Source organism: Rhincodon typus, chromosome 1, assembly GCF_021869965.1.
Source record: "Rhincodon typus isolate 14 chromosome 1, sRhiTyp1.1, whole genome shotgun sequence".
Classification (NCBI taxonomy): domain Eukaryota; kingdom Metazoa; phylum Chordata; class Chondrichthyes; order Orectolobiformes; family Rhincodontidae; genus Rhincodon; species Rhincodon typus.
In genome coordinates, this window is record NC_063332.1 from 117855518 (window position 1) to 117866393 (window position 10876).

Below are 10876 nucleotides of genomic sequence, written 5' to 3' on the forward strand. Positions count from 1 at the left end.
CCATCACCTCTGATTTGTTTTAACAAATATTCCCCATATTTAAAATTAAATATTGGATGAATTGTTATGTGTTATATCTGCTGCAAGAAATCTTGATTAATTAACCCAAGCAGCGCTGAACAGTTAAGTAGCATAATCTTCAACACAAATTTTAAGGATGCACAGTCATTTTCTCCCCTTAGATTAATTTACCGTAACTTGTTGAATATATCAAATACACTTTAGAATTGGGTTTATTGTCACATGTATTCAAGTACACAGATAAATGAGGACAGTGAAAAGTGTACAAAGTCACCACTTCTGGCGCCATTTTAGGTACAAAATCATAGTTACAAATTAGAAAAATGAAGAACTAAAGGTAAAAGATCAGCATTTCAGTCCTTATAAAACTGGGTGCAAGGTTACCTAGGTACAAAATATTAGGTATAAATGAGAAGAATAAAGAAATAAAGGGCAAAGTTCAGCTTTACAGTCGTATAAAACATGTCCATGCCGGGCTTCACCTCGAGGCCAGGAGTCCCTTCAATCTGTGCTGGCTCAACTTTCCACCACCGATGCCACCAAGGAATGAAATATAATCTAACTGAAATATATACAATTCTTAAGTGGCTTGACAACGTAGAAGCAGAGAAAAGATTTTTGGAATTAGTGAATCTTCACATTGGTCTCAGGCCAAGAATATACTGAGATGAGGAGGGGTTTCTTCAGATTTTTGAATCTTTGTAATTCTTTACCTCGAAACTGAGGAATGGAGGTAAGTAGAGAGGTTTAAAAAAAAAGAAAATGAAACAGAGTGGACAAGCTTCAACTTAGGAGCCTACTCCTCCTCCATCTTGCAGAAAATTTGTCTTTCTTCTAGGAGTTTCATTGTGACTTGTTTCTTACGAGACTTGAAGATTAATTTTCTATTCAAAGGTGCTGAAACTGAACCTAACCATTCTGTCCAGTTCAGAGAAATGACCAAATTACTGGGTTTTCTTAAGATGTCAAAACCCACCGTTTCAGTTTTTAGAAGTTTTAAAAATTGATGAGTCATTTGCGAGCAAGGACAGTTGTGTCATGTTGTTTTGGCCTGCTTTGATCTTGCCTCTGACCATCAAAGCCTGTAAAGTGTGGCAAAATAAGCCTGTTCTAGGGATCCAAACTATAGTTTGCTTTTAAAATAATTCTCTGCTGCATTTGGAGTGAATATAATAAAGTCCCCTATTATCTGGAATTCTCATGCAACTGACAATCGATGAAAGAAGGTTTCCTCACACTGGGAACTGATCGTTTGGTCATATCTTCCTCTCTCTCCTTTTGATCAAAACTCGCTGACAGTACTTGTGAGCAGTCTTGGTTACAACCAGCACATCCCTGTAACCAGCACCACCATTTCCCATGCATGCTGGATATTATGAAGTTTATTGTAATTCCAAATCAAACAGAAATATTTTTATTTTTGCTGCAAGCAACTTCCTCGAGATGACTGTTTTATTTCTATGGTCCAGCAACTGTAACCTTTGTATATTTTGTCAGTGGCAAGTAGGAAATATTGCCATAAAAGGGGTGCAATGAAAGTTCCCATCCAAACCACTCACCATCTTGACTTGGAACTGTATTACATTCATTCACTATCACTGGGTCAAAATCCTGGAACTCCCTTCCTAATAACATTGTGGGTTTACCCCTGCTGAAAGGACTGCAGTAGTTTAAGAAGGTAGTTGACTTATCACCATCTCCAGTGCAATAGGCATAAATGCTGGATTAGCCAACGTGCTCCCATCCCATGATAAACTTTAAAAATTTGAAAGTTCACTGGACTGATTCCTAGTATCAGGCTATACTTTTGTCCTGTGCGAAAAGATTGAGTAGATTAGACTGAAATTTGCTGCAGTTCAGAAGAATGAAATATAATCTAACTGAAATATATACGATTCTTAAGTGGCTTGACAATGTAGAAGCAGAGAAGATTTTTTTTCCTGGCTGGGGAATCTTGACATTGGTCTCAGGCTAAGAATATACTGAGATGAGGGGTTTCTTCAGATTTTTGAATCTTTAATTCTTCACCTTGAAAAACTGTGAATGTTCAGTCGTCAACTACATTCAAGACAGCTGCTATAGTTATGGATGCTAAGGGGTTTAAGGGAGAAGGGAAAACTGGAGTAAGGTCATAGATCAGTCATGTTATTGAGTGGTGAGCAAGCTTGGAGATTCAAATAGGCTACTGCAGCTTCTACTGTTTGGAATCTTTTGTATGTAACCAATGCTGCATTTGCCCGAGTGAGTGAATTGAACTTCCCCATGGACAAGCAGCCACTTGCAAAGGCTGTAAAAATGTATAAAATGACATGACTTTAGCTATACGTATTCCATATTCAGTGCCACTGTCTACATTGATGGGCAACAATTCCATGCTCTCAAACATCAGCTCATTTTCAGCTGTCAATGAAATTCTATGCACCAGTGCTTTATTCTCAAGCAGCTGTCAAAGTGCTGACAAATCAAAACTGTCCAGTGTCTGACCTTTCCAAGAAACACTGTGCAATTTGTGCATAGATAATCTCCTTGCCACTGAACAATTACAGACTGAGATATTTTATTGACTGATGATTTGTTCTGTTCACCTATATCATTACTGTATCGGAGAGTGTTGTGTTTTAATTTATAACTTTTGGAAGTTTTTGGAACTTTCAGATCTGATTACTATTTAATCATGGATCTACTTTCGGCCCTTTCTAGTTCTCATCTAAATGCTGCTGCTTGACATCCCAAAATACAATGTCAGATTTAACATATGCTGATGAAGCCCAGCTTTATCTCATTATAATTCTTGCCTTTTATTTACTATATCTTATTTGTCACGCGGCTTGTCTGACACTCCTTGTTGAACGAACAAGAAGTTTTTTTAAACTAAGTATCAGCAAGATCAAATACTTTAGCCCCCAGCACAAACTCTGTTCCCTAATAAGCAATTCTATTCTCCTCCCTAGCCATTATCTGAGGCTAAATCAGACTCTACAACCTCAGCATTCTATTTGACCCAGAGCAGAACTTCGACCATTACCACTAATGCCAAGACTGCTTGAATCCAACTCTAACAGCATCTATTTGTAACCTGTCTCAGTCTTTCTGCTGCTAAAACCATCTGTACTTTTGTTACCCTTCAATCAACAATTCCAATGCTTTCCTGGGCAAGCTTCCAATCTTCCATAAATTTGACCCCTCAAAAAAAAATTCCTTTTTGAGCAATTCCCGAGCATTTATCGTCACTGCTGTCACCTCCATGAGTTACTAGTCCAGCAGCCTCTCAAATTCCCATCCTGGTCCTCGATCTCTTCAAAAGCCTCTTACATCCCTATTTATAACCTCCCTTGGTCGCATCATTATCCAAGAATACTTGTCCTCTCCAGTTTTGTTTTTTATTTGTGCAATTCTGATTTATTTTGTGCAACCATTAGCCACCATGCCTGCAGCAGCCTAAGCAGTATGTTTTGGAATCCCGTTCCTACCCTCCTGGTCATTTAAGATGCTCCTTAAAACCAATCTCCTTAACCACGCATTTGGTCACCAGTCCTGATCCCTCTTTGTGGTTCTGATAAAATTCTGCCTGAAAATGTTCTTGTGAATGCCTTAATACATATTACTGTGTCAAAATTGCTTTATTATAATTTGTCACTGCTGTAGATTGTAACAAGAATACAGTCATGATTCGTTAAATGGTAAAATTGGAAAAGATGACTTTTTAACACTGTTTTGTGATAAGCACTGGTATTCTTTATCCTGCTGGACTAAAAGGAAATACTTTTTTTTCATTCAAGGGATTAATAGAATGATTCCAATGAGAGAGCGCTCTAGAACTGAAGAAGACATTCTCCAAGCAGCCTTGAGGCACAGCAGTCATAGACCTGGGAGCAACCCACTGTCTGCATCAGATGAGTCAACTGGACTGGAATGGGAAAATGATTTTGTCAGTGCAGAATTGGATGACAATGGGAATTCTGAATATGCAGGTTTTGTGAACCCTGTCCTAGAACTCTCTCCTAATGGTATAAAAAATACAGATGGTGATAAGCAGAGTAGGTAGTGATCTTACTAGATCATGTAATTTGGTTGAGACCAAACTTTTAAGACATTGTAAGAATGTATTTCAATTCTGGTTGGACATTTTACCCTTTTGGTGGTCTGAGTCCACATAGGCTGTAAAAGGACGTGACTGCTTTGTATTGTGTTAGCACATACAATTTACAATTAAGTGCAATTCTTGTAAAATTCCAGCTTATGAATGAATTTTTAAGCCATTACATTGGGTGTTGATTAAAATGGCTGTGTTGTAAAGGGAAAATGTGATGTGAAGTTTAATTGATGAAACTTTCTAGCTATGAGATGCATGTTTCTATGTATTCGTTTTTATGAGTCACTGCTGTTCTGGTTGTATAAAGAGTAACAAATAATGGATACACTGGATTATTAAACTGGTTTATTGATCAGTTTTGATAGGTACTGTTTTATTAATATGTAAATATCATGAAGCCTTACGAGATTGACTGACTTATTTTCTTTGCATGACAAATGAACCTTTGTTTGTTAAGTTATATATTCATTGTTTTTATTGATTAATTCTTAATTGTGTGTTAGCTCATATTTTTCCATCAATATATGTCTGTTACATGCTTTGTTCTAAATAAGAGTATTCCAATATTGCAGGTCAAAAAAACGTTCCATAATGTATGAATATGTGAACTCCTATATTTGTTAGATCATTCTGTTTCTTCTACTTCCTCCTCATATTGGGAAGGTAGGTGGGACAGTAGGACCTAAACTGAAATAATGTTTTCCTTTTGAGGTTTCCTTGCAGCCTGACCAAATATTTCAAAGCTCAGAAATAGCGTGTTCAACTTCAGATATGTAAAGATTTGATTCCCATTTGGATCTTCTGGTATGAAAGCTGTAAATTTTGCCGATGAGATCAAGTTACAGCAACTGATAAGACCGTGAGGTTACACGTTGTTCCTGTTGCCATCTAATATGGTTTCAGGCATGTTTGAGAATGTAAAAATAAAACCCTCTCTTTATTTCGCTGACTATAGGGCCCTGTGCGAAAGTCGTTTGAACAATCTTAAAAGACAAAAACAGGAGATGGTGATTGGACAGTTCAAATATACTCAGTCCCACACTAACCCGGTACCTCTTATTCCATGAGTTTCTGACAATCTATTCATTTCTGTCTTGAATATGTTGACTGAGCCTCCAGAGTTCTCTGATGTGGGGAATTCCAGAAATGCACAATGCTTTGTTGAGGAAATTTCTTGTCATCGCAGCCCTTAATGGCCAAAGCTTTACTCTGAGACTGTGATCCCTAATTCTAGAATCCCAGTTCAGAGAAATGTCCTGAGAACATCCATCCAATCACACTGAGAGTTTTGAATGTTGAGATCACCTGACATTCTTTTAAATTCCAGGAAATATAAGAATAGTTTAACCATTATCATCTTAAGACAATCTACTGGCACAGTTCACACCTGCCCATAATTTGTCATTAAACCAGCATTTTCATTTAGAACCCAAAACAATTAATCTCAAAAGCAAGCTAGTGCAACAGAAGAATAGTTTTGATTTATATGAGTAAATTTTTATTGTGCCAAGTTTTTGATTTGTTTTTTTAGGCCAGCTGATGGATATTTCATCTTATAAATTGTCTCGTTTGAGAGAGGTGTTTGAAAGAACTACATGCTTTTTCTGATTTATATCTCTCATCTGGCACTCGTCCTATAAGTTTGATGCAGACCAAGCTGGTGGATAAGCACATAGTAGATGTCCAATAAATAATGTAATTTTCTAAATAATGCAGTTTTCTCTCAACATTTATTGAGAAGATAGGGTGTTTGTTATACATGGTAATTAGTCAAAATAGACTTTTGTGCAGCTAGTTATGAACACCTGTTCTGCACACTTTGTGAATGATGATGCATACTCAATGGAAATGTATTTTGACAGTGGTGCTTTTAAAACGTTTGTTTCTAAAGTCTAAATGAGAATCATCTCTTGTTTCTGTTAATTTTTGGTTATTTGTAGATGTAGTTTCTTATTCAATTCATTCCAAAAATTGACATCAGTCTCCCTGGTGAATATTTCGCAGACATTGTTGGTCAAGCTGTACCTTTCTTCCACCTCCAGGGATCTTGTCTTGCTTGCCTCGGGACTTTAGCTTATCAGTTGAATTTTGCCAAAATCAAACTTCTCCTTGTTAATGTGGTATTCCCATGCTAGTTTACAGCAACTTCTAACACCTTGAGTTTGTCTGCTTTGTACCTTTAGTCTTTTCACTGTTAATGAAAAAAAATTAACAAACTGTTAGTAAAAATAATCCCATGTTTCTGCCCTGAGAAACTTGTCTGTGTAACATGTCACATTCATTTAATTGATAAACAGAGCCAGCTCATTGATCCACTTGAGTTTCACTCATTTTGTGTTTCCAGTATCATATGAATTCAGTATGTGCAATTCTGACTCCATTTGTTCAGCAGTACAGCGTGGGGAACAGAAACTTGTGACTGAGGAGAAAGAAGAGCTGTCAGAACACCAGACATTGCACTTAAGAGTGCAGTTGATAACTGGAGAAGCTAATATGTATGAGGGAGAAGGGAAAAGGATATGTTGATGGAGTGAAATGGGAGGAGGTTTAAATGGAGCATAAAAGCAGACAGATTTTTTTTAGACCAAATGTGGTTATTTTTATACTGATTTGTAGGTCAGCAGTTGAGTTTAATGCATTCCTTAGGTTCTGAAAAGACTTGCTCAAAATATACCAGAGCTTCTGTGTTGGTCTGAGAGAATTTATCATGACATAACATATTTTTGATGTAATTCCATTTTATTCCTGCAGTCCTGATAACTGATAAATGTGCAATATGAATGTGCCATATGTAACTTTTTTCTAACACATTAGGTTTGATATGTAGTGGTACCTCTTTCAGGTGTGCAATGATCTCTTAAATGTTTGACTTATGGTTTGGATTCCATTGAATTGATTGTCTTCTACATTTCCAGTTTCAGCATACAAAACCATTTTACATAGACAGTAGGAACTGCAGATGCTGGAGAATCTGAGATAACAAGGTGTAGAGCTGGCCAGAACACAGCAGGGCCAAGCAGCATCAGAGCAGCAAGAAAGCTGACGTTTCGGGCCTAGACCCTTCAGAAATGGGGGAGGGGAAGGGGGTTCTGAAATAAATAGGGAGAGAGGGGGAGGCGGATAGAAGATGGATAAAGGAGAAGATAGGTGGAGAGGAGACAGACATGTCAAAGAGGCGGGGATGGAGCCAGTAAAGGTGAGTGTAGGTGGGGAGTTAGGGAGGGGATAGGTCAGTCCAGGGAGGACGGACAGGTCAAGGGGGCGCGATGAGGTTAGTAGGTAGGAGATGGGGGTGTGACTTGAGGTGGGAGGAGGGGATAGGTGGGAGGAAGGACAGGTTAGGGAGGCAGGGACAAGCTGGGCTGGTTTTGGGATGCGGTAGGGGGAGGGGAGATCTTGAAGCTTGTGAAGTCCACATTGATACCATTGGGCTCCAGGGTTCCCAAGCGAAATATGAGGTGCTGTTCCTGCAACCTTCGGGTGGCATCGTTGTGGCACTGCAGGAGGCCCAGGATGGACATGTCATCTGAGGAATGAGAGGGGGAGTTGAAATGGTTTGTGACTGGGAGGTGCAGTTGTTTAGTGCGAACCGAGCGTCAGTGTTCTGCAAAGCGGTCCCCGAGCCTCAGTTTGGTTTCCCCGATGTAGAGGGGGCCACAACGGGAACAACGGATACAGTATACCACATTAGTAGATGTGCAGATGAACATCTGCTTGATGTGGAAAGTCTTCTTGGGGCCTGGGATGAGGATGAGGCGGGAGATGTAGGGGCAGGTGTAGCACTTCCTGCAGTTGCAGGGAAAAGTGCCGGGTGTGGCAGGGCTGGAGCGGACAAGGGAGTCATTGGAGAGAGCGGTCCCTCCGGAAAGCAGATAAGGGTGGGGAGGGAAAAATGTCTTTGGTGGTGGGGTCGGATTGCAGATGGCGGAAGTGTCGGAGGATGATGCGTTGGATCCGGAGGTTGTGGGGGGACCTCCCCCTCTCTCCCTATTTATTTCAGAACCCCCTTCCCCTCCCCCATTTCTGAAGAAGGGTCTAGGCCCGAAACGTCAGCTTTCCCGCTCCTCTGATGCTGCTTGGCCTGCTGTGTTCATCCAGCTCTACACCTTGTTAAACCATTTTACATGCTGTGTTTTAGCTTCACTGTCATTTTTTTTCTATTCTGATATACTCATCACAAGCTAACATACGAAAAACTGTACAGTAAAAATAAAGGTGCATATAGATTATGATAAATCATTTTTGGAAAAAAATTAAGATATCATCCCAGGCTATAAAAATACTGATCAGTTGACTTTGATGTTAATAATGATAAACTTCTGAAAGAAAAATCAATTGATTTATGGTAGTAATGAATTCCCATACTCCAGTAGTTTGGCCCAAATTCACCACCAGTTATGGTGTTTGGTTTCCTGTTTGTATTTTGGGTCCAGTAATACACCAACAAATCAATAATTTGAGACTGGGCTGTAGTCAAACAAGCTTAATCGACTATATATGTTAATTAGCTACTTTAAAGACTTAAACATTTATAAGCAGCACTAAAACCATTTATTACAGGCATCAAAACAAAAGAATAATCAGTGCTCTTAGCTTGAAGTTTTTTTCTTTTGTCATGGATGTCCTTCCATCCAGTCAAGCTTCTTAAGTCTCCTCTGACTGTTAGTGTTATGTTGTGATTTTTGAGGGTTGAATCATGAATTAAAATAAAGGGGTTACATTTTGGTCACAGAACTGGGTTCATTAATGATGAAATATGGCCTTTCTATCTTTTTCTTTGGTTGTTGCAGTGTTTCTGCAGTGTTCTAGCCCACTGGGGGGTACTGCACTGGACAGCAATCTCCAGTGTTCCCCAAGTTGTCTCAAAAGTTCATGTTTTTAAAAAATCTTGAAGTTTCCTAATTTACCAATCTATTTTAAAAAAAAACAAGGATTATTGTTTATTGAAATAAATAACAGGTAAACAACTAAGGACCGTTGGCTCTGCTAGTTAAAATGCTAAGCCTCTTACAAAACTTCCCTATGCAGGACATTTAGGAGACAATCATATTCCTGTGGCTCTGGAGTCATATATAGGCCAGACCAGGTAAGGATGGCAGATTTCCTTCTGTAAAGGATATTAGGAAAATAGATTGTTGTGAAAACTTATCTATGAAAGTTGTCAAAGTCACTGTCACAAAGATTAGCTTTTCAATTCCAGGTTTGTTTCAGATTCCAATATCACTGACTCCCAAGATTGGATATTCCCCAGAGCATTAGCCTGGTTTGCTAATCCCATTACCATTACCATTATACCACCATCTCCTATTATGTAAGGAGGATAAAATATTGCAAAACTGAAATCATAGCCAGCAATGCCTTCACGATTGGGTTGCCTTCTCTCAGTTTGCAAGTTGATTATACTATGATCAGCCACAGTTACTCGGGCAACCTACTGAGACTCTGGACTAAGCTCAGCAAAGGGAATCATATTGTCCATTGAGTCTGTTAGTGAATACTCCCAGTCACCACATTTGAAAGCTAACTCCAGGATCTTATGGAAGTATTTCCCATGTTATTGGTCAGTATTATTTGTGTTTTGGCAATGAGATATTACTTGCATTTCAGATTTACTGATCCAGATCATCTGGTCAGAGGTAGAGAGGAGACATATGCTGCTCAACTAATTTGAAAATGCACTGTACCATGTATACCTCAAGCAAATTATAAGTCCCTATCACACAGGAGCATGCAAACATTAATACCCTACAAATTGTTGGTACTACAAAGCATCTGGTCTCACTGCAGAGCCAAACAAAGAGCAGACAATATCCTAATCAGGCAAGGGAGTGATGAAGAAAAAATTATGTAAGAGGAAGTAATGAAAGTATGCATGCTTATTGCCAAAAAAAAACTAGTCAAGAGGGCTAACTTTAGTAAACATACTCAGCAACAAGGGCAATGTATTCATACTTTTATCAATGATCTGCACAGATGTGCAGAGAGCTGTATGACAGCTCGAAAGAATTAATCAGGGTCTGAACTGTTGTAAGAATCTTACATAAGCCATTGGCTGACAACTTGCAGATAGGGATGACAATGTTAACGAAAGCAATTTAATCTTGCTCCAGGTGAACCAGCAATGTTGAGGTCAGGAATAAAATTGGTTGGTGATTCAGGGGGTTTCAATGTAATATGTTCATTTTAAAAGCAGAGGGGTGGTCATTGCAAAATGGAAGATAAGAAGAGGATGCATCACCGATCCCAGCTAAATGTTATTGGTGTGGCAGAAAAAAACATAAGCGCAAAAACAGTCCTGCCTGAGGCTAAATGGCATTTTTGTAAGAAGGTAATTTCCGAGCTTTGTGCCGACATAAGAAAATTGTACAGAATAAGCCAAGAGAAGCCTTAAATGATGGCAAGAACTTTAAAATAGGAAGCACCAATAGTGTGTGGATGCCTTTCCTTAGTGAGACGAAGGAACCGAGTAAAACCTACCGGAGTGTTGATAGCATAGTAGAGAGAAGCAAGACATGCTTTTAATTTAGACACAGGTGCAGCAGTTTTAGTTCCTTCTGAAACTAAGCCATAGTTGGAGAAAAGGTATCTTCGTCTATCACTAACCAGAAGATATGGAACTTGAAGGCACAGAACAATTGAATGCAATCCTTTGATATAAAGAAAATTCACTATAATTCTGATACATGATCCTAAAACAGCATTATTCACTCTGAGATAACAAGGTGTAGAGCTGGATGAACACAGCAGGCCAACCAGCATCAG

General features: G+C 38.9%; 2 protein-coding genes across 6 annotated transcripts in view; both read left to right on the forward strand.

Moving 5' to 3' along the window:
• ap1ar (adaptor related protein complex 1 associated regulatory protein) overlaps positions 1-6429 on the forward strand; it is a 69423-nt gene extending 62994 nt beyond the window's left edge. For all 5 annotated transcript variants that reach the window (XM_048601396.1, XM_048601407.1, XM_048601389.1 and 2 more), the window contains one exon: positions 3801-6429. In XM_048601396.1, the coding sequence (XP_048457353.1) occupies positions 3801-4066 (266 nt within the window). In that variant the 3' untranslated portion in view covers positions 4067-6429. The remainder of the gene's footprint in view (positions 1-3800) is intronic.
• LOC109936240 (protein ZGRF1) overlaps positions 1-10876 on the forward strand; it is a 446880-nt gene that overhangs the window by 187132 nt on the left and 248872 nt on the right. The window lies entirely within an intron of this gene.